At 41.5% G+C, this 24,000-nt stretch overlaps 1 protein-coding gene across 1 annotated transcript; it reads right to left on the bottom strand.

Moving 5' to 3' along the window:
- Nucleotides 1-13,406: 13,406 nt before the first annotated feature.
- cnpy3 (canopy FGF signaling regulator 3) lies at nucleotides 13,407-22,900 on the bottom strand. The gene is made up of 6 exons (XM_030076061.1): nucleotides 22,615-22,900; nucleotides 19,674-19,800; nucleotides 18,574-18,670; nucleotides 17,050-17,172; nucleotides 16,627-16,744; nucleotides 13,407-16,289 (listed from the first exon to the last, which is right to left on the bottom strand). The coding sequence occupies exons 1-6, from the start codon at nucleotides 22,721-22,723 to the stop codon at nucleotides 15,979-15,981; spliced, it is 885 nt and encodes a 294-aa protein (XP_029931921.1). The 5' UTR covers nucleotides 22,724-22,900; the 3' UTR covers nucleotides 13,407-15,978.
- Between the last annotated feature and the right edge of the window lie 1,100 nt (nucleotides 22,901-24,000).

Here is a 24,000-nt window from a genome sequence, read left to right on the forward strand (position 1 = left end):
TTTCTTGATTTTGTTGCACAGATTATATTTCTCATATCTCACAACAATCTCATAATTTCAATTATGCTTTAATGATAGATTCTGGAGAATTTACGCAGCTGCAACTGACCCAGTTTCCCGGAGATCTTTAAAGTATTTTTCATCCTGATTCTTATTCTCAAACCGATTTTTTGCTCAAGCGGGACATTTAATCTCTTATCAGTGGCCTTTTACCATCAATTTCGACGTGTTGAACTGCGTGGGAAGTGGCTGGGGAGGCCGAATGGTGCGGGACAAGCGCCCAGTGAGGGGAATCCCAGCCTGTTATGCCTGTTATGTGCAGGAAGCGCTCTCTATGCCTCTTTTACGACGGATTTCTTCCCATTTCATCGCTGAACGTCGGTGCACAACGGCAGGTCTTGAAAGAAAACCTTTGATTGTGGAGGACGGACACCGAAAACTGACGATTACTGCTGATGTTTTGGATCTGGGAGTCGATTTGAAATGTAAATCCTTGACTCCGCGGTGAGCAAGCGGCTCAGCTGCAGGCTCACGATGGAAAACGTCAGAACAACAGGATGTGAATGTAAGCGCTCCGAATATAGGAACTATTTCTGTCAATTGTAAATCTGGGGGTGGGAATGTGTGTATGTGTGTGAGAGTGTGTGAGAGTGTGTGTGTGGCCGAAAAGGCTCATCCATCCCATGGGGAAGAAATGAGAAAGACACACACACACGCACGAGTAATGATGAAAATGGACTCTTTAGATTGATACCAAATTAGAAACTGTTTTGTGTTTTTTCCAAACAGACGGAGTGGAACTTGGCAGGCGGGACGAACACTTGACGAGAGCGAGGGAGAGAGTGGGAGAGAGAGAGAGAGAGAGGGGTAAAGAGACATAGACAACGACAGGAGAGAGAGAGAAAGAAACATGGTGCAGGAACGTGAGAAAGAAAAAGAGAAAGAACGGACGGAGAAATTAAAATAACCGATTGTAAAAGCGGAATGAGGGCGGGCGAGATGGAAATGGATCCTCGGAGACTCTGCGTGTGTGTGTGTGTGTGTGTGTGTGTGTGTGTGTGTGTTGTTTTAGCTGGGTGGCCTTACATTCCCTGCTGACCTTTTCAAAGATAGCAGCCAGTCCTCTCTTATAGTTTTATAATAGTTTTCTGTTCTGGTTTTGTACAATGATTGAAAAACCAGATGGAGAGCAAGAGAGAGAGAGAGTGAGAGCGAGAGAAGACACATTCTTCTGTCGTTCGTTGACCTCTCCGGACGGAAAGATTTACTCATGGAACCAAAAAAATGGGAAGGAGAGAGAGAGAGAGAGAGATAGGAGGAGAGGCGAGATAAAGTCAGACATGGTTTACTGTGTTTTTAATTGGACAGAAAGAAAGGAAAGAGAACGGAAAGAGAGAGAGAGAGAGAGAGAGAGAGAGGAGGCACAGTGACAAAGAAATGAACTTGGCAATATTGTTTTTTTTTTTTTTTTTTTCTTTTCTTCCCAATAAAGCTCGCACTTCGACTGAATTAAGAGAGAAAGAGATTTGCGAGTTTTGGCTGCGTTGGCCTTTTTCATCTTTGATGCCAAAAAAGCACTTTGAGTGAAGCTGAAAGCAGGTTTTTTTTTTTTTTCTTTTTTTTTTTTTCTTTTCTCAGCACCGGCACACAATGCAGAACAAACCGGTCGTCATATAGGCCACTGGGACAAACCCATAAATTTACAGTGGAGTTTACAAGTGGAGTCGGAGGAATGTGAGCCAAGCTTGTCCTGACACTGTCCTGTTGGCTTCTTTGTGAGGCGATGAGCCACCGAAATCACTCCATGCAAACAAACAAACAAACACATAAACAAACAATAAACAAACACTTTAGCCAGCAGTATATTGAGTGGTAGTGGGATGCCAACACAGTAGCATCACCGAGCTGAACCAAACATGGTGAGAAATCTTAAATATAACCAGCTTTGTAGATGACACTATTTTGTTTCGCTGGATTAATAAGGTTCCTTGTAAGATTATAGGCTGGGTAGAATCGCCATCATAGAGCTGAACAAGCTATAACTACATACCTTATTTATTCATTATTTATTTATTTTTTTTATGTATTTTTAATCTTTGTTATCTGATTGTATTTTAGTATCCGGGTTTTTAAACTATTTGTATTCTTGTTTTAAACTAATTTTCCCCTTGTCATTTTGTGTTTTCGGAAATCCGTGTGTTTATTGGTGGAGCCTTGACCTATGTAGCACTTTATAACCACGGTTTCTGGTTATTATGTTTGTATGATGCAATGTTTGGATGTGTATGTGTGTTTGGACGACTCACTGCAGGACAAATCTACCTACGGGTACGAATAAAGTAACCTGAACCTGAACCTGAATAAACGGATTAAAAGATATTTTGAAAGATATGCTGGTGAGGTTTGTGTTCCTGTTAGGAAAAACAAGCCATGAGGTTTTCATAGACATTTAATAGAGGGCTTATCATGCAACCAATTTATTGACCATCACCCTGGCGCCTCAGGTGGCATTCAGGTGTGTTTTTTGTAAAAAAGAGACGTGGATTCTCCCTGGATTGCTGTTTCCCCCGTGCAGATTGAGCAGAAAAGAGTTCAACTTGAGAGGATGTGCTGCTCACTTCAAGACCCAGCAGCAGCCGTGACCGTCCTGCAAACAACTGACTGCACTAGAAACACCTACATGATTACACACTGACATTTTTTTTTTGCATAATAATGAGTTGAAAACATTTCTTTTGACGGCCATATGTTTGCTTGGGAAAACTTTTTCTTCTTAATCAAAGTTTGGGAAAGTTGAGCTCCTCTTCACTGATGTGAAGGCACAAAGATACTAGATTAGGTATTTATTCCTTTAAAAAATACTGATACTAAAATTATATGCATACAAATGGTGCTCAGCTGTGTAAATGTAATATTTTTTTTTTTGGCCATTATTTTGAAAAATCCCACACCCGTTTAAGAATCGGTATGGATAAAACTGCAAGAAAATCTTTGGAAAAAGTTTGGAATTGCCCACCCTTGATTTTGTACTACACCTGCAGGACTACCATGTTTCTTTGAAAATAAGTAAAATAAATAAATACATTAAAAAAAAAAAAATAAATAAATAATAAGACGCCTTAAATGGAAACTTCCTGAAAGAGAAAATTTGGGCTTCTTACCTAAAACTGAAGCGTCCAGGGGTTTGAGGATATTCTGCAACATCTAGTCTCTTTCCAGTCTGTTTCATGCACATTAGGCCTACCTCACAGCCGCATGTACACACACACACACACACGTCATTAGCAATGTGTGGCACTAGTGGGAATTGAACCCACAACCCAGACAGTGACTGAGGGGAACATGGAGGAAGTGTGACATGCTGTCCTCAGGTCTGCTTTACTATCATCTCACAGCCTAAACATGCAAAGGTCAACTGTTATTAATGGCAGGGCCTGAGGTGTGGGGTGTGTGTGTGAGGGTGTGTGTGTCCGTTTGCATGCACGTGTGTCTATGTGCCGTGCGCTTGTGCATTAGTAACGGCTTGCATGTCACACCTTTCTGCTCTAAATGCCACGTAGCCTATCATTAGCGTCGCTGCTGTATCGTTACCGCAGGGGTCGATGCCAAGGGTGCGTTTGGAAATTCGACCTGGCGCCCCCTCCCCCCTCCCTTTTACACGGCGAGACGACACCGTGGAACAAAAAAAAAACAAAAAAAAATCCCAGCAAAATAGAGGCGGTTCTTTCCGGAAATCTCTGCAAGGAGCAACATGGTGTCACACCTCCTTCCACCTCAGTCACGCCTCGTCTCCCATTTCTTCCTCCGCCGTCACGAATTAAGGAGGCGCGCCAACGCGGACGGCAAACGCTGCGGCGACTCCACTGATGTCAGCGGTCCAAAATAATAAACATCAAATTTAATATTCACAGAGAGGCGCATGCTGGGAGCGCTGCTGGAAATAGAAAGAGGTCTCGAAGGGATCAGACATCATTTTTATTTCTGTAATCACTGTTAACTCGATAAAGTTAGCTACGGTTAGCTCGCTGAAAGCAGGTTATGTTGAAAATGAATGGGACTCATTATTCCAAACCCCCTTATCCCAAAAACAAACTATTATTCCCAAATCCCAGTGGATGCATTTCTCTGCAAGGATGCCACTTGTTCAATTTAGATATGAATAAAATGTATATGAATTCATTTTTGATTTTTTTTTATTGGCAACCGTTTCAAAAATACAGCAACTTGTAATTTTATATTTTTCTCTCTAACCCTAAAGAAGCTGACCAAAGCCACCTGGCCAGCTAAAAAATGAAGAATAAATGAATGAATGAATGAAAATGAAAGCTAGTTATTTATGGTAGCATTACAAACAAATTCACTTAACTTACCTATAATGTCACTGTTAAACTTTTACCAAACTTTTGTTTTGTTTTGCTGCGTTATAATGGTTATAAAAGTTATTATTATTTTATTATGAGTTAACTAAGCTTATTTAAAGTGAGAACAATGCTTATTATGGTTAATAAATCCTTTATTATGCATTTATTAACAGTTAACAATGCGTTTCCCAGCTCCCACCTCTGGAATAAGGTGGTCAAGGTTAAACATAGATTATGTCCATAGCATGTGATTTTGGATTCAGGTTAGGGTTAGGGTTAAAAAAGATGACAAGGAGGAGTCGATTTTGAAAGGGAAGGGACTTGAACAAAATGTTAATTAGTACCCTTGCAGAAAGCTAGCCACCACCAAACTACTGAAAATAACTACAACGGTGGAAAAATATCTGCTCAAAAATGCTTTTATACTTCTCTACTTATGACAAATCCTGTTCTCTGCTGCAGGTTTCGTGGCTCATTTTGAAATTCGTGAACGACCGCATGCTGTTAACCACATCAGCAGCACCCCGTTCTTTCATTTCTTCTTCCTCTGCGACGTGAGCTGGGCGTCACCGCTGGAGAGATCCATGCAGCGTTGCTGCGGCGCTGCCCTGTGCTGTGCTGCATGTATTTTTGGCGAGCCGTGTCCTAGTTGTGTGTTGCGTGTCGGTGTCGGCAGGCAGGTGAAGGGTGTCCGCTGACAAAAAGCCTGGTGAGTGTAGCCTAATTTCCAGGTTTTGACCTTCCCTGAACACACCGCTGCGAGCAGAAGGAAGATGAATTGGAGCGCCGAGGCCGTAAACTCCCTCACTAACCTGAACGGGCGACCAAAATTGACTGCAGAGCCAAAATGGATGGATGGAGTGAGGGGGCAACGGAGGAGAGGCAGGCCTGCTGTTCCCTCTTTCTCTTTCTCTCTGTAACTCCTCTCTCCCTTCATCTTTGTTTTTCTCCTTTTGTCTTTTTAGATTTTCTTGTACTTCCTCTTCGCCCTTTCTTTCACTCTTCCCATTATGTTCTCCATATTCTCTCTTCTTTTCTCCTGCTTCCTCTGCCTTTGTCGCTCCTCCTTTTCCTTCCTCTCCCCCTTTTCACTTTCCCTTCTCTTTCACTTGCTCTCCTTTTCCCATTTTCTATCTTTCTTTCCTTCTCTTTGATCGCTCCAACTCCCTCCTCTCTCAGTTTCTCTCTCTGAACCTCTCCATCCGTTTTCCATCCATCCTGACTGCAGGTTAGGTCTCTCCTGCATGCCGGTAATGGATTGTTTGCGGTCAACTAGAAGTTCAGCGGGAGGTTTTGGACAAACAACGGAGCGGATCATCTGTTATTTAACCCGTGTGACATGGAAACGCAACAAACCGCCGCCAAACAAAATGGAGGGGAACGGATTACGGTTACACAGCGACAGAAAGACCAGAAATTTAACCTCATAAGCTGCAGACATTATGGTGTCTCTTTTCCCAGGTCATGAAGGGTTGAGTATCAAATTATCCACCCCGTTTTTTCTCGTACATCCATCTCTTCCTCCTTTTTATTTCCCTCTATCTCAAATGTTTCCCACTTCTGTTCTCTCCTCTCTTGCTGTCTGTCTCTTCCTGTTTTTTTTTATTTTTTCTCATTTTTTTCCCCCCTGATCTGGTGCTGTAATTATGTCATATCAAAACAGAATGGTATCCCCTTTGCTGTAACGTGGAGCAGTTCACATCTTTAACTCATTGGAAAGCACGCATTCGAGATGATTTTTGTTGTGTTGCTGCTTCTTGTCATCATATGACATTTTACAGTATTTATTATATATTGTTCTTTTATAATTATTTACTCATGGTTTATTTGATTGGATCCAATACAGTGTGCATAGACAAACTGAATTCAGCTATCCAGAATCATCGTGTTTGATGTGGATGCTAATTTGTAACACCGGTCCCTGGAAAGGCTTTTGAAAATGTAACACAAGCTGATCTTCAATTTATTTGTTAGGTCCCGTTGTCCTATGTTCCCAAGGTCCTATATTAGCTGGCTCTATATATGTGTTCTCTCAGGGTTCCATGTTCCCAGGGTCCTACATTTCCAGGGTCCTTTGTTGCAAGGGTCGCATGTTCCCATGGTCCTATGTTTCCAGGGTCCTATGTTTCCAGGGGCCTATGTTCCCAGGGGCCTATGTTTCAAAGGTCCTACGTTTCCATGGTCCTACGTTTCCATGGTCCTATGTTTGGAAGGGCCTATGTTCCCATGCTGCTATGTTTCCAAGGTCCTACATTCCCATGGTCCTACATTCCTGTGGTCTTATGTTCCCATGGTCCTATGTTCCCATGCTGCTATGTTTCCAAGGTCCTACATTTCCAGAGGCCTACGTTCCCAGGGGCCTATGTTCCTAGGGTCCTACGTTCCCAGGGTCTTATGTTCCTATGGTCCTATGTTCCCAGGGCCCTATGTTCCTAGGGCCCTATGTTCCCATGGTCCTACATTCCCATGGTCCTACGTTCCCAGGGGCCTAGGTTTGGAAGGGCCTATGTTCCCATGGTGCTATGTTTCCAAGGTCCTACATTCCTACGGTCCTACGTTCCCAGGGTCGTATTTTTCCAGGGTCCTATGTTCGCATGGTCCTATGTTCCCATGGACCTACATTCCCAAGGGCCTACGTTCCCGTGGTCTTATGTTTCCAGGGTCCTACGTTTGCATGGTCCTACATTCCCAGGAACCTACGTTCCCATGGTCCTATGTTTCCAGAGTCCTATTTTCCTAAGGTCCTATGTTCCCAAGGTCTTACGTTCTCCGGTTCTTCTTATGTGTTCTCCCTGGGTCCTATGTTCCCAGGGTGCCATGTTCCTAAGGTCCTGTATTCCAAAGGTCCTATGTTCCCTGGGTCTTCTGTTCCCAAGGTCCTGTGTTCCCCACACTTATAGGGCACATACTGGGAAACCTGTAAAAGGGGTTCCTTAGCTCTGTGTTTGGGAGTTAGAGTTAATGGGTGTTAACAGAATATTGAACCGAACTGATTGAAACATTTAAAACTGCTGGTCTGGTCCTTTAAGGTGACAAACTCGGGCTAGATCGATCTTGCCCAAATTTCTGATTGGGAATTCTGATTTGAATAACAGTTCCACTAAACATTTCCAAATTGGAGTTTATTTTTCTTTCTTTCTTTCTTCCAAGCAAAATGGAGCGCAGAATCTCAGTGAATGTCAAGAGTCCATGCTAACACATCGGCATACATTATGTTTAGTGATAGTTGGCTATCAGCAGTAAAAAGTTAATGTGTAATTATACAGAAATGTGTTTTAGAGGGTGTTTGAGACAGATAGAGCTGTGAGCATGTACATCACACACACACACACACACACACACACACAGGTAGGACAGAGATAATACCAGATGAAGACTGAAATGGGAGGAAGAATCAATATTTCCATTCAAACGTCTGTTTCATTTTCTCGAGATTAGAGAAGAACTGTTTCTATCTTTTCACTGCCGTCCAAAATGGTGTCAGTGTGTGTAAATGTGTGTGTGTGTGTGTGTGTGTGTGTGTGTGTGTGTGTGTGTGTGTGTGTGTGCGTTCATGGCAGGTCTCTTTATGTTTCATTTCCACCGTCCACAATGTCCAAATAAACCATCAACCCTGGAATAGCTGATAAAGTGTGTGTGTGTGTGTGTGTGTGTGTGTGCGTGTAGGGGTGTGTGTGCCAGTTTTTGTAACCGTGTACATTCCCATGTGTATGAATATGTGTTTGTGCGTATGGGCATATGTACCAGCGTGTGTGTGTGTATGTCTGTGTATGTGTGTGAGTGCGTGCGTGTGTGTGTGTGTGTGTGTGTGTGTCACAATATTTGTCCTGTATTATTGCAGCTCTGAGGCCACAGAGGCTTCACAGAGGCTCTGAATTATTCAACACATAAACACAAATCTAACACCGCACGCACACACACACACACACACACACACACACATACACACACTCACACGTGCGTGCACACACACACAAACACGCACACACTGAATGACATGAAGTGACACAAATACAGACATGCAGATTTACACTTTCACACACACACACACACACACACACACACACACACACACACACTCTGACATACTGCATGCAAACACACGTACAGAGGCATATGCATTTAGTGGCACGTGTAGACACACACACTGACACACACACACAGACATACACACACACAGACACACACACAATTCCACATCAAAAATGGATAAATTTTATTAAATTTCCTCCACAAATACACACACATGCACACACTCTCACACACAGCTGTCAGGGGATAAATGGTATCTTGGTCCATCCACAGCCTACACACACGCTTTCTCACACACACACACACACACACACACACACATACATAAACACCCACACCCACACACAAACACGCACACACACACACACGTGCACACATCAAGAAGAAACAGAAAACGGGTGGATTTGATTGTTGAAAGGAGAATAAGGCTGATGGATTGATTCACTTTGGGGGGGCAAGTGACACAGAGAGAGGGAGAGAGAGAGAGAGAGAGAGAGTGAGAGAGAGAGAGAGAGAGAGAGGGCGAAGGGCCATTTCATTTTGTCACAGCTTAAGTGGATTTGGTTGCTGGTCAGTTCAGTGGAAGGTGAAAACACACGCCGTCCCATCCAGCCCAATGATGGAGTGACACCTGCAGGCTAAACAAGGTACTACATGAAATTAATGATATGTTCCACTTAAGTTTTACTGTGTGTGTGTGTGTGTGTGTGTGTGTGTGTACCCAGTGGTGGGCAGTAATAAAGAAATGAGTGCACCAATAACTAAACCATAACTCCACTATAGTTTAATTAACTATCAGTTTACCACATATTAACAATGTAACAATGTCGGGTTAACAATGTGACCTGACTTTCAAGTTTTCTTTTCTAAAATGCGATGGGCCACACGCCGTGTTGCTCCCAGGAGAAAAAAAAAAAAAAAAAAAATCATAGTCCCTGCTCCCATTTCCTATAAAAGCAGAAATATCATCCGTCAAAGAGCTCTGTGAAACAAAAGTGTGACAACGGCTTTCAAAATAAAACGCATCTGCTCCACGTCGTCAGCAGAGTGTACACGACTGACCAGGCGGGGGTCGGTGCATTCGTTTAAACGAGTCAGTGCTTTCATTAGGTGGTTTCAGACAATTAAGGGGATCCGTAAACGCATCGTGAAAAAAACAAAACAAAACAGAAATGCATTGATATTAAAAAAGAAAATGCACCTTTGAAATTTGAGTATTTTTTTTTAAAAAAAAAAAAAACATGCTCTCCAATACTTCAACTCAAATAAAAACTGGACTGAACAAATTTCACTTGTAGAGAAGAAACATTTGCCCAGAAATATCTTATCCAGGGTTTACATTGGTGATGCTATAGACAGACAGATAGATAGATAGATAGATAGATAGATAGATAGATAGATAGATAGATAGATAGATAGATAAATAGATACGTTTTTTGTTTTAGTGGGAAAACCTTGTGTTCCAGCAGCAGGTTGTCCAGGCATTGCACAGGAACTATAGCAGACTACACAAAATACACCTCTCAACACCAGGGGACAGAATATATCTTTAGTAAAATAAAAACCACAAATAACAAAATATATAAAGTGCATCAGTGCAGAGGAAAGAAAAACCTTTGCATACCCTGTAACAGTAATAAAAAATATACAAAAACATATTTATGGAATGTCTTTCACCTTTGAACCATCACACCGTCGGGTCCGCTTCACACACAAAGATTTCCTCGGAGAGCTTTTCAGCGCCTGTCTTCCAGACTCCCTCACTCAAGTCTTGAACCCGCAACCTCAAAACCCTCATGTAGCCATTTAACTGTAGAAGCCACCGAGCTGCACCGCTTGGGACTATTTTTCTCGGAGCTTTTCAGTTTTTCGCCAGGGATGTTGGCTTTCAAAAGCCACATTTACACAGGCTTGAACTCACAGTTTCTTAGAGACAGCGGGCTGATGTGCTTTAGGGTTTCTTTTCTCAGAGCTTTTCGGTCTTTACTTCAGTTGTTGACTTTCAAAAACTCCCACCAACCTCAGAGTGGAAACCGGGCCTTAGCCTTGAACCCAGAACTCAAAAGCCTCATGTATCTGTGCAGCTTTGGGTCATACTTTGTGGGTCAGGCTTTTTTTTCCTCAAAGCTTTTCAGTCTGGGATGCTGGCTCCCCAAATTCATTTGAAACGTAATAGAGGAAAGTGCATCGGCGGTCGTCTGGCTCTGTGACGGCCGGGTCGCTTTGCTTCTGAGCTCGCCGTCTCAGAGTTTTTAAGTCTTTCCTCTACATTTTTGGCCGGTATCAAAGACACAAGCTGAACCACTTTGTTTGCTCTTATCTCTGGAGGTTCAGTTTCTTAACTTGTTCTCTGATAACTCAGGAACTCAGGCTGTGAACTCCCCTCTCTACGGACTCTTGAAACAGTTTATTCCTCTCAGCTGCTGATTGAAAGTACAGCTTAGCTTGTCTGAGATCAAATCAATTTCCACTTGGTGCTGGATCTCAAACCAAACATTAACTCCAGGAGACTTCAACATACAGCCTGCTCACTTCTGACTAGCCGTTAATCCAATTAAACCAGGCATCCACTGATCAAGACCAGTCCTCTGTGAGAGCGCTTCAGCACGTTGGTGCATGAAGCTCCGTAACACACTGACACAGGGGGTCCCATCACTTTCAAGTCACTGGAGTCTTCCTCGTTACCCCTGGCTGCTGGCTCGACCATTAAAACATGACATGAGGTTTCTGAAACCGAACATCTTGTCCAGCTTGTGGGATTTAAAGCTGCGCTAAGCCACTTCTGACCACTAGAGGGTGTTGAGAGCACAAACTGCCTTTTTTAACCTCAATTTTCACAAGCACTCTGTAAACCAAAAACAAGAAAGGATGTTTAATTTTTTTTTTTTTTGGGATGGAAATGAAGAGTACATTTCACTCTCACAAGGTTCTTGTTGGAATCCTTGGCTGCAGACTTCAAGCTAAAAGGTAAACTGCTTTGAATGAACTTTGAATGAATGTGCAGATCTGCTGGACGTGACGTTTCAGAGAAGCTTTGAATGAAGTTTGAAGAGGTGAGGAGCACACAGGAGGAGCGTATTTGGGCCGACACAGAAATTCAGAGAGCTTAAACCAGGAAATAACAGGCTGTGTGTAAACTGTGTGGCGGAGAGAAGACCCACAGCGATGACTCTCACTTGGCAAGGGGTCATTTTACTGCAACCAAATGCATGTAATATTGCTTAAATTAGCTTTAACTAATACTGTTTAGGTGCCCATGAGGCACAAAATTAAATATGTTACACAGATCAAGTTCATGTTCACGGTTTATTCAGAGCCTAAAATCACTGTTTCCAGTCGCAAAAAGGCTTTTCAGGCCCACAAGTTTCCAACAGACGGAAAAGAACGACACTCCAGATGTAAAATCTCCACAAAGACCCACAGATTATCGGGGAAAATGAAAGAAAACTTGACTAGGACCGCAGAGAGAGGACACTCCTGGACAGACACATGTGCAATAGGTGCTAACCGGGTGGGCGAATGATCAAAACCAATACTGCACCAATACAAAAGATATTGATACTGGATCATTCAGCTAAACACATTTTAATTATAATGATGATGATGATGATGATGATTGTTATTATTCATAGTAGTTTGCAGTAGTATCATTATTCTGGGTTACTCCAGAAAGATACTTGTAATAACAAGGGATCAGCTCAGTGCTGTATGCAAAATAAACCAGTTAAATACACATTTGAAAATATGGTAAATACTCTATTTCTATTTCCACCTCTACTGCCTCTACCACTACTACTGTTAATAATGATAATGATTAAGAAAAGTAGATACTGATGGTATCTACTGAGAGTTTATTAAACACACCAAACTGTCAGAACTGGATCCACTGGTGGTTTCGATGCTGCAGGTGTGGAGCTCTGCCTCCCTCTACTGGTCACAGGCGAACACTGCATGTCCATGTTAAATGTTGAGTTTAATTTCCAACAGAAAATTTATGCCTTTTAAAGTCATTTCTTGGTTCCACTGTAACAATCAGCCTTATTTTCAAAGCCTAGAGTTCAGGACGCTACTGTAGTTTTCTTTACTGTAATAAGTCAAAAGACTAAATTACATGTTTACTCCCAAAACTTAATGAACGACGAAAAGATTTGCTTTTCATAAACAGGCTTATTAACTCTATGGTGTCAGTTTGCACTTATTTCAACTTTTAATGTCCCTTTAAATGTCCATAAGACACTCAAATATCCACATCCAACTCAAAAATCCTTTATATCCAAACCACAGGCAAAAACCCCTTGCAAAATGCGAAAATTGAGCTCTAAAACAGCGATGCATTACAAAAAAAAGTCTTGACCTCACCGGCAGATATCCAGGAATCGGAGGAGTGAATGAAGGTCTGTACAGATGCTGGAGAACGAAGCTTTTGCTCTCGCTTTGAGGTTTTCAGATCATGCGAAGCTTTCCTTTGGACATGATTGGCCTTTTCAAACTAAGAGCTGTTTTATTAACAGTTTTAAATCAAAGCTCCTCTCTCTGCCCAGTGTTTTTGTTCCCACCGCGCCCCAAACACTCCTTCAATTTCATACTTCCCTCTCTTTGTTCTCCGGCTCCACCCACCTAGGAATTAAGGGTGGGATTAAACATAAAAATCTCTCCAGGTAGATCTCACCCTGCAAGGCTTTAACATTTAGATCCACCCATTAAACCAGTGATCTCAAACTGGTATAACATGGGTGATATGAAGCAACACAAATTTACCATATATTTTCCTGGTCAAAATTTAAATAATTTTGTTTTTCCACTGGATTTTAAGGTTTTGCCTGTTGCTGTATGCTGAGAGGGTTGGGCTGTGAGACTCGATTATTCCTCAAAATGAATTAAACAAATTAAAATTTATGAAATTATAGTATAGTCATGGGCAAATGTGATATTACTTCATATATTTTGAGAATTTTGTGTTAGGCTTTTTAAGGCCTGGAATCTATAATGAAGTCATTTTCCAAATAAGAGTCGGACATTTATTTAACACATTTATTTAACCATCGATTTGTCACGTTCATGTTTTCAAAAATGCGATTCCATACAACACAGCCAGCATTTAACGTCAGATTAAAAATCAGTAGAATCTCCATAAAACACACTCACTTTGGAAAACATGATTGTGTAACATGGAGAAAAGCACACACACACACACACACACACCCCTTACATTGCAGCTTTTGTACAGCCAGTACCGTGACAACACAAATATTAGAAATACAAATTATTTCAAATAAGAAATAAAGGGAGCACATGTGATATTCACTCATTAAAGGGAAATGCCACTGAAATTGAGACTTTAACACTCGTACTGTCAAAGAGAAGATAAAGGGGGGAAAAAAAAAATAAAAACACACAAAAGGAAAATGCAATCGTCTGACTTGCCTCGCCTGAGATGGACAGTCAGTTCCCCGCCAAAAAACAAAAACCGCTCTAGCAGGATAAATAAAACATGACATTATTGTTTCACAGACGTAAAGAAGAAGAAGCCTGTTTCCTCCATCTCAGGCGGCGCAGCTTGATCTCGAGAATGAACTTCATCAAAACGTGCCAGCGTTCAGTTGCCATGAAAGCTTCCGCAAACACGGTGGGCTTTTAAAAGAGCACAGATGGGAACACACACACACACACACATAAACATAACAACAATAATAATAATAAAAATAATGATAAAAAGGGCTGCACAAATGCACACACACACATTCACATTATGAGAAGAAACACAGCTGCAGTCCCACGGCGCACTGCTGCACCTTTAAGTCCCTGTTTCCTCAAAGCCAGAGAGAGAAAGACAAAGATGGAAAAAAAGAAAGAAAGACAGACAGAAAGAAAGAAAGAAAGAAAGAGAAAGAAAGAATCCCTTGTAGATCTTCATGTCGCTGTAGCTCCAGGCTCATGGAGGCTGGTGGCTCCGGGCTCGGCTGTGGGTCCAAAAACATCTTAGTGCTGCCTTTATTTTTTATTTATTTTTTTAGCTCCACGCTGTCGGACACTGATCCTGCAGATCCTCCGCCCGGGTAACAGTTATTTTTTTTTTTACATTTGAGGCATTTCGCTGAAGCTTTTCTCCACAGTGACTTACATTCGATTCCAGATGCGCTCACATCCTGTTGCGGATGTTTTGCAGGGTTTTCGTCTTGGCTGCTATTTATACGAAATCAGTAGATAATCAATCAAACAAGAGCACTGCACACGGAGAGAGAGCGAGTGGGACTGGTTTAAATTTGGAGGCTGAGGGGGAGTTGATGCTCCTAAAGTGGGCGGCTTGAGAGGCTTCGTCTACAAATACCACGAGGTCTGATTTGACTTTCCAGCTCAAGGACGCCGGGACAGGATGATCATGTCGCTGACGAACACACACACACACACACACACACACACACACACACACACACACAGACGGTTGAGGGTATTTTAGCGACAGGATGATCTCATTCCAATTAAACACAGTTTTTTCCCAGCTTTTTCAGGCTTATCCTGCTCCAAAGCAGAGCTAACCAGCCTCAAGTTAAGAAGATCCTAGATTTCTGTTAGTTTGGGGGAAAAAAACAAAACATGACTCCAGAATAAACCAGAGTAAAAATCAAATTTAGTCCCAGGCTAGGTCCTGACTGAAAAGGTGCTAAAGGGCTATACCGACTTTTCAGGAAGCACGCTCATGGGCCAACTACAATCCGTTATGGGAATGTCCGGATTCCAGGAATGATTTGGCTGGTTAAGGTTAGGGTTAGGATTAGGATTAGCCCACCAGAGGCAGAGTAGGGACCGGTCTTCCTTTAATCCAGGGGGGAAAACAAACAAAAAAAAAAAAAAAACTGGTAGAAAATTATTGGTCACATGGTCGCTTCTGTAGGTCAGTGTACGACTGCTGAAACAATTAATCAATGAGCTTATTAATCAATAAACACAAAAATAATGAACTCTAATTGTGATAATTGTGTCGGTCATTTATCAAGTAAAAATGTCTCATATTTACGGATTCAATAAGACCATTAAGATGCTGAGATTGTCTTCCTCTTATCCGTTCATATCATTAAAAATAATACTTTGGGGTGTCGGGGAGGAAATGTGACATCGACTTCAACTTCCCACGAGACTTAAAAATAATCGATAGGTTAATCGACAGTGACAATAATCACGAGTTGTACGTTTAGTGCCTGTGAAGAAAGAAAATGAAAGAAGGAAAATGGACCTTTTAGCGATTGAGGGGGTTTGTAAGTTGACCAACGTGCCAATTTCCGAAAAGGGTTAAAGACGCTCTTAATCAAAACCGTTCAATGACCTTTTTAAACACTTGAACCAACATCTCCACGTGAAATGAAAGTGAAATAAAAGCAGAACATTGGGGTCTACATGTCATGGCTGATTTCTCACCGGAGAAACGGCACACACCGAAATAAAAAACATAAATAAACACCAGCAGGATGGTTGTAGGTCCTCTCACAGCTGAGCCGAAGACGTAAGGAGGCCAGGACTTCCCCAGGACCCGCCGACGTCCCGGCAGCGCTAAGATGTTTTTACATTTCCAGGAGAGCCGAGCCGGGGCTCACAGCTCCGTCTTCTGCCCGGGCAGAGACACTTTGGCCTGGATCTCCTCGTCCGACGACGCTCCTCCTCCGTCCAGCTTGTCCACCGGGGCTTTGCTCTTTTTCTTCTTCTTCACTTTCTTCTCCTTCTTCTTCTTGGTCGTCTTGTCTCCCTCCGAGCTGCCGTCGCCTCCGTCGCCTCCTCCTGCCGCTTCCCCGTTTTTGCCCTTCCCCTTCTTCCCGCCCTTTTTCTTCTTCTTCTTCTTCTTGTCCTCCGCGATGGCCGCCGGGTCTCCCTTCTTCGTCGGTTTCCACTCCTCCTGCAGGCAGCCTGGAGGGAGGAAGGAAGAGCGAGAGGAAAAAAGAAAGCAAAGGAAAAAAGGACAAAGGACGGTAAGCGGGGACAGAGGGATGGTGCAATATGTGATCAAAGGAAAGGAGGAGATGATGAAAGAGAGGGAGCGAGAAAAAGCCGAGGAGGGAGAGTGAAGGAAGGAAAGGGGGAATAGAGAGAAAGAGCAAGAAACAAGGGCCAAAAGGAAAAAGGTAAAAAGGGACAGGATGGAAAAAAGAAACAATTTAGAAGACACTGAAATGTGATAGGCTTTGAAAGTGTGTGTGAAGTGTGTATGAGACTGTGTGTGTGTGTGTGTGTGTGTGTGTGTTACCTGTGTCCTTTCCTTTCAGAACATGTTTCTCACACAGGTAGGTGGTCAGGTCTTCCTCCTGGCTGCCTTTATACCAGTCCTCAATCACCTCCTCATACTCCTCCACCAGCTTGTCACACTGACACACACACACACACACACACACACATTTTTATACATGCGCTCAATCATATAATTATAATATACTCATGGAGAGATTCTCACTTAAATTCTTCTGCGCAGACAAACATCGTGTGTAAAAGACATTTTCTACATTATTTGATTATCTGATTCACTTTTTAATTCTTTCCTCCAGATGTTTGTCATCTCTCTCTCTCTCTCTCTCTCTCTCTCTCTCTCTCTCTCTCTCTCTCTCTCCTTTTTTTTTGACTCTAACGGCGTGAGGACGGGTTTCCCCGCCGTGGACTGAAAACGTTAAAGCACCTGCTTCTTGAGGTCGGCCACCTCCGCCGAGGTCTCGTTCCACAGCTCGTAGGGAATATCCATCACCACGTTCACGCCTTTGTTCACCAGACCGTGCAGCGTGGAGAACGTCTCTGACATGCCCTGCACGCACGCACACACACACACACACACACACGCACACACAGAGAGAGAGAGAGAGAGAGAGGGAGGTAAAGTGAGATTTTTAATCCAGCTGCAAGGCGCTGACGGGATTATTCATCAAGCAAAAACTCCGATCAATCTAAAATCCCAGACGATATCGAGTCTCATTTCAATAAATTCTGATGTGATATCAGGTATCAGGGGGTTACAGCATACCGGGGTATTTAAAAACCAGACGGGATGATTTTTAATCCCATCGAAAGTACAGATGCTCCTCTTTCTGTTAAACTGATGCACAGATTCTCTACTGAGGTGATGTAGTCGAGTTTATTTTATTGCTACTGCACATCATAACAACTCTAACAATTACTGTAATAATGATAATTATTATTATTACGACTACTACTATAAGGCACATTATACAAAAGTATATAAAATGCATGCAAAGCATAGATGCTGACATGAGACTTAAAAAAAAAGAACTTAAAAAAAGAAATGTGCCGGAGGATCCAAAAAAACAAACAAACAAACAAACAAAAAATAATAATAATTTGCCGGGTGGCCGTGCTAAAACGAGACACACAACATAAAAGCAAATAAAAACAAGTGCATGAATAAACACAATGACTACAGTAATACAGGAAAGGTGACTGTATTACAAACAGAGTGACTTTATTAAGACGGAGAGCGTGGTCATGATGTTGTTTTGCTTAATTGGTCCAAAAAGAAAAGTATCGTTAGCCTCTTATTGCAGAGGTCAGTCTCCACCAGGGTCGCTCTAGTTCACTAAAAAATTTAAAAAAATGAAATTTAAAAAAAAAAAAAAAAAAAAACTAGACTTGTTGTGTTCTTACAAAACGAACTAATTAGAATATATGAAAATATTCTGAACTTCTTAAATGTTGCCCCTGACAACGACCTCCGTACTAAAATGATAAAAAACTAAAACTTTTGCTGAAACTAATAAAAACTAAACTGAATTGTGGAAACTGACTGAAACTGAACTGAATTGAAATCAAAAACTAAAAACAAAGTAAAAAAAAAAAAAGAAAAATCGAATGAAAACTACAAAACTATAAAAAGTGACGTTTGCTGAATCTGTGGAAGAGTGGTGCTTGTTTTATCTCCTGTCTGTTCTGTTATTCGACGGGCCACAAGTGTGTGAACGCAGCAAGTTGGACACACACACACACACACACACACACACACACACACAGCACTGGAGGCTTGTACACTTGTTTTAATACTCAATAATATCATATACAACACAACCCAGTGAGATGTCAGGAAGGTATTGGAAAAAAACAGACATTGCCCAACCATAATATCAATTTATTGCACACACACACACACACACACACACACACACACACACACACACACACACACACACTTGCTGACCTTGGCAAAGCGGTTACTTCCAGTCCTCTCCTTGTGCAGGTTGTACTCCATCAGCCTCTGACACACATTTTCTACAACCTCTATGAACCTGATGTCTCTGTGGAGGGAGAGAGAGAGAGAGAGAGAGAGAGAGAGAAAGAGAGAGAGAGAGAGAGAGTAGGAGAGGGAGAAATCAGGGCACTTAAATTGAATTTAAACACTAAAATAAAGACAAACCGCTAATGAAGGTCATGAGAGTACAAACGAGCAGAACGAGGGAAAAGGACAACAGGAAATCAGCTGAGCCAAGTGGAGCATGAATGTGTGTGTGTGTGTGTGTGTGTGTGTGTGTTATTGTAAAAACTACAAATATTTTGTTCTGGATTAAAGTGCATGAGGCTTAACAACGTGAACATATCCACTGGAGGGAGCAAAAGAAATGGCAAAGTGTGTCTATTCACCTCCAGAGAGAATAAATCAGAGGCAAATTTAAATACAGGAAACAGTTCTCCATGAAATTCGCCCCCCAAGGGTTATGGATTATGTTCAGTATGTGTGTGTCCCTGTGTTTGGACAGCAGTTGAGTTTTGTCTGTGTTTCACATGTTTTTTATGGTAAAAAAAAAAAAAAAAAAGAGAGAGAGAAAAAAAAGCAGGGGGAAGTTGTAAAATATCTTTGTTTTGAATTTTGGGTGAACTTTTCCTTTAAAGTTGTGTAACTTTACACTTTCCAGACTTGCTAAGGACCTGCAGATACCTGGAAACACTGAAAATGTTTTGTGCATGTTTTGGAGAGGGAGGCTGAATTGTGGATGTCTCTCACACATGTGCGCACACACACACACACACACACACACACAGAGGCAGTTCAAGAGCTTCCCTGTTCTATAATAAGATCCTACACAGGAAATGAACTGCAGCAAATTCCCCTGCCGCCTCTATCTATCTGTGTGTGTGTGTGTGTGTGTGTGTGTGTGTGTGTGTGTGTGTGTGTGTGTGTGTGTGTGTGTGTGTGTGTGTGTGTGAAATGTTCTCCTATATATTTATGAGGCCTGGACACTGTCATGGTTGTTAAATTAAATGTTAAAGCATGCACACACATACAAACAAACACACACGCACGAGTTGATGTATTTGATGGGCGGGGCTCTCTTGTCGTCAAGGAAACGGTAGTTCCTCTCGATGACTTCCTTGGTCTTCCCCGTCTCCTCGAACGCCATCTTCATCTCGATGGTGACAAACTTACAGACTGGAGAGAGAGAGAGAGAGAGAGAGAGAGAGAGAGAGAGAGAGATCACCTGTCAATCAAACACAGTGGGCGGGGCTTGCATCCTGTTGGTAGTGATGATAATCATCAAAAAATGCTTAAATCTTAAACTTTACCTCACATTTTGCTAAGAAACAAAGATTTTTAGTGCATATGTAAATCAGGAATTCAATATAAGACTGTACGCCAGCGAGCAAGGCAGCTTTTTCAAGTCGGTCATGTGAGGATTTTCATGATTATCCTTTACATTTACGATGGAAATTCACCATGATCGACTTTTTCGTGAGTGTTTTTTAATCACGATCTGTGAAAAAAATCCTGTACCGTTCCATCCCTGGTGAAAACAGAGCAAAACAAACAAAAAAAGGCAATCCCACTTTTCTAATGGGGTTCATATTATCTCCACATTAATGAGCGACACCTCTCAGGTCTTACAAATCAGAGCTTCTGAGGAGCACCTGAAGGCAGCACACATCAACGAATAAGCCGTATTTGTCTTCATTATGAAATCAAGGGGAAAATTTCACCAACAGAGAGGAAAAACTGTTTTTTTCTTGGGGGTTAAACTCATTTTGACACCGACTGTTCAGCAAAGAAAACGTAAAAGCCTTCATCAGCGGGATATTGACGATATAACTCGGCAAATCAGCATTTATTTCGAAGCGAGATGGATACAACAGTAAGGGACAGATGTGCAGTGACTCCTACAGCTGCAGGAGAAACCGAGGAGAAGAGGAAGAGAAAGAACAACAGGAACTGAAAACGACAATAACAGATGATGTGTTTCAGAAAGGGGAAGTGTTTATAACGAGAGTGAATTATTCATGAGGGAGCAGATCAGAAGCAAACATAAAAACTGAATTATATTTTGATGATTGTTTAGTTGTCGGTCATTTATTAAGTAAAACTTCGCTTCACTTGAGTATTGAGACTCTTTTTTCTCCACGATTTTTATTACAGAATCCATTTGAAAGCGAAGATATTTACCTAGATATAGACGACATAAGGAATCTGTTGGCACCAAGTCAGCTCCAACAAGTTTGACTTAATTTTGCAATACATATTGAATCGGCAGCCAAGTATCGTGATATTATCGAATCAGGAGAGGGGAATATCGTCCCAGCCCTGGGAAAAACACCAAACATTTGCTTATTTCAGCTTCACTAAGATCATGAAGATGCGAAGATGATCTTACTGTCTCTGCTCATATGACTGTAAAATCACTATGTTGGGTTTTAGGCAGTTATTGAGGAAGCTAAATTCCCATAAGCATGTACTTTACAGGCTAAATAATTCATGATTCATCTAAAAGGATCAATACATTGATCCGATATACTGATTTTCTTACGCTCCAAGGCCAATAAATTTGTAAAGGATTTATATCTGACATGTGAGGTCAGTTTGACGATGTAAAATCAGAGATAAATTCATAATAAATCACTCTTCCAGCGTTGTAACGGCAGGTCCTCTCCTGCCACCTGGCCTGGGAGACGAAACATCTTCCTCAGTCTCCTCAGCATGCGAACCCTCCTGAGAGCAGAGTAACACTGAAATTAACCTATTTTCTCTTTTGGCTGGGGACCCCTGTGTCAAAAAGGAGCGAGATCTCCCTCCCTCATGCCCAAAAAAAAAAAAAAAAAAAAAAACAGCCCGGTCACAGTGACACTGGAGAGTAAGGGACTATGAGCTGGATTACCTCACCATCAGAGGGATTTACAAAGAATCTTCATCTGGGAATTATCGACCAGAGTATGAAGGAATAAGCATTTTTACCAACCGGTTGAGGATTCATTTGTATTTTGCATTTCTCTCTTTTTCACGTTACCTGATTTGGATGAAATTACTGCATGAACTTGGGGGAGAAAAGAGGAACTACTGCTGCAGAGTGGTGCCTCTCTCCTCTCTAACTTCTCCAGATTAACACATTAATCTGCATAACTTTAAATTTCTTACTAAAAATAATTTTGCATTCTTAAAGTACTTTAAATACCTTCTCCATGATTCAAAAAACATTTTTAAAAAAATCATGCCCACGCTATTTGTTTATTTTGGTCTTCATCTATATATGTTCCTGTAGAGACTTCTGGAGACTTCCTATTCTGTATATACGGTATATGTATTTCTGAATCTGTTGTCAAAAGCATAGTTCAGTTCAGAGGTTGAAACTGTTTATATCAAGATCTCCTGAAAAGTACATGCGAAAAAAAATGGGAAATATACCTCAGGTAGCATGGCTGTTATTATTACTATTACTATTATTATTATTATTATCATTATTATTATAGTATTTTTCCCAATATACATCACTTAAAGGAGAACAAGATATACAAGATAATAACAGTTCTGGAAAATGAATTAATTTATTATTTATTTATTAATTATTCATGGTTTATTTAATAGGGAACGAAACAATGTACATGTAAAAAATAAAATAAAATAAAATAAAATATGAAGAAGAGAGGGTTGAGCTCTGAATTTCACTGATAATCTGGATCTTTCTAAAAGTTGGATGCATTTTTTTTTTTTTTTAGGTTTTGTTATGCTGCTTATTTTTGCAATACATTCTATGAACCTGGATTTATAGTACATTTGTGGACTTTAAATAGTAAATTAGGTATTAAAGATGAATGTAGTTAGCAGCTAGGTGTGTCTTCTCTTAAAACAAACCGCAGCGGGTCTATTTGGGGGGAAACCCTTTGAGACTGGTCCAGACCACCTGTACTGGGCTAACTGGGATCCTCTCCCGGGACCCCCTGGAGGCCCCCGGGCCCCACATTGGGCACCAAAAGCCGTTACCTTCACATTTGTTGGGAAGATGAACCCAGTCGTCGTCCGCTCCCTCCTTCTGAGCTCCTCTCACCGACGAGCTCAGCAGCCAAAACGCCAAACACGCCGCTAAAATCATCCCGCCGCCGTTATTTACCTGTTTATCTACCAGCACGAGTTGTTTGTTTACTTCACAGGGCCTGTCGTGGGCCGTTGTTTATCTTTTTTTTTTTTTTTACATGTCTCTCCGCCGCTCCGAGTTGACTACTACGGTTGCTGTTTCTCCTGCGCTCGCTTCCGTGTTGGGGGCTCGACGCGCAGCAGGCAACGGGCCAATCAGAGCGGGAGAAGTGGCAGCCGCCGGACCAATCAGAGGCGGAGGAGGAGGAGCGGGGGGGGACGCCGCAGCAGTCAGAGAGAGGAGAAATGATAAAGAGGTCTCACTCTGTCCGTCCTTTGTCCACCAAAAGAGCTCAACCCTCTCTTTTTCATATTTTATTTTATTTTATTTTATTTTTTACATGTACATTGTTTCGTTCCCTATTAAATAAACCATGAATAATTAATAATTAAATAATAAATTAATTCATTTTCCAGAGCTGTCATTATCTTGTATATTTTGTTCTCCTTTAAGTGATGTATATTGGGAAAAATACTATAATAATAATAATAATAATAATAATAATAACAGCCATGCTACCTGAGGTATATTTCCCATTTTTTTTCTCATGTACTTTTCAGGACATCTTGATATAAACAGTTTCAACCTCTGAACTGAACTATGCTTTTGACAACAGATTCAGAAATACACATACCGTATATACAGAATAGGAAGTCTCCAGAAGTCTCTACAGGAACATATATAGATGAAGACCAAAATAAACAAATAGCGTGGGCATGATTTTTTTAAAAATGTTTTTTGAATCATGGAGAAGGTATTTAGAGTATTTTGAGAATACAAAATTATTTTTAGTAAGAAATTTAAAGTTTTGCGCTCTCCTTCTTGCGGCTTGAATTCTTCAAACTCGAGCAAAAAACCTCACACTGACAGTCATCATCTGCAGAGCGACTCCTCTTCCAAACACACAATCTTTGGCTTCAGTGTCTTGCAATTTCTCACTTGGTCCGACAGAGGGAGCCAGACACCTAGGGGTGTTTAAAGGACCCTGTAAAGGGGGGAGAAACCAAATTCACCACAAGCACTTCTCCATGTTGTCCCTGTGTACATTTCGAAAGATCTGACTTATAATTATAATGACGTTTCATAATAATTACAATCAGCTGAACGTGTTGCAGCTGTGTGGATGCTGCTCTGTGACTGACCTTTGACCTCTGACCCGGGGGAGGTCACCTGGACCAGATCAATAAAGTATCACATCACGTAACATCTTCAAACAGCTGTATGCTCATTTGTGA

Source organism: Myripristis murdjan, chromosome 18 (assembly GCF_902150065.1).
Source record: "Myripristis murdjan chromosome 18, fMyrMur1.1, whole genome shotgun sequence".
In the NCBI taxonomy this organism is placed as follows: domain Eukaryota; kingdom Metazoa; phylum Chordata; class Actinopteri; order Holocentriformes; family Holocentridae; genus Myripristis; species Myripristis murdjan.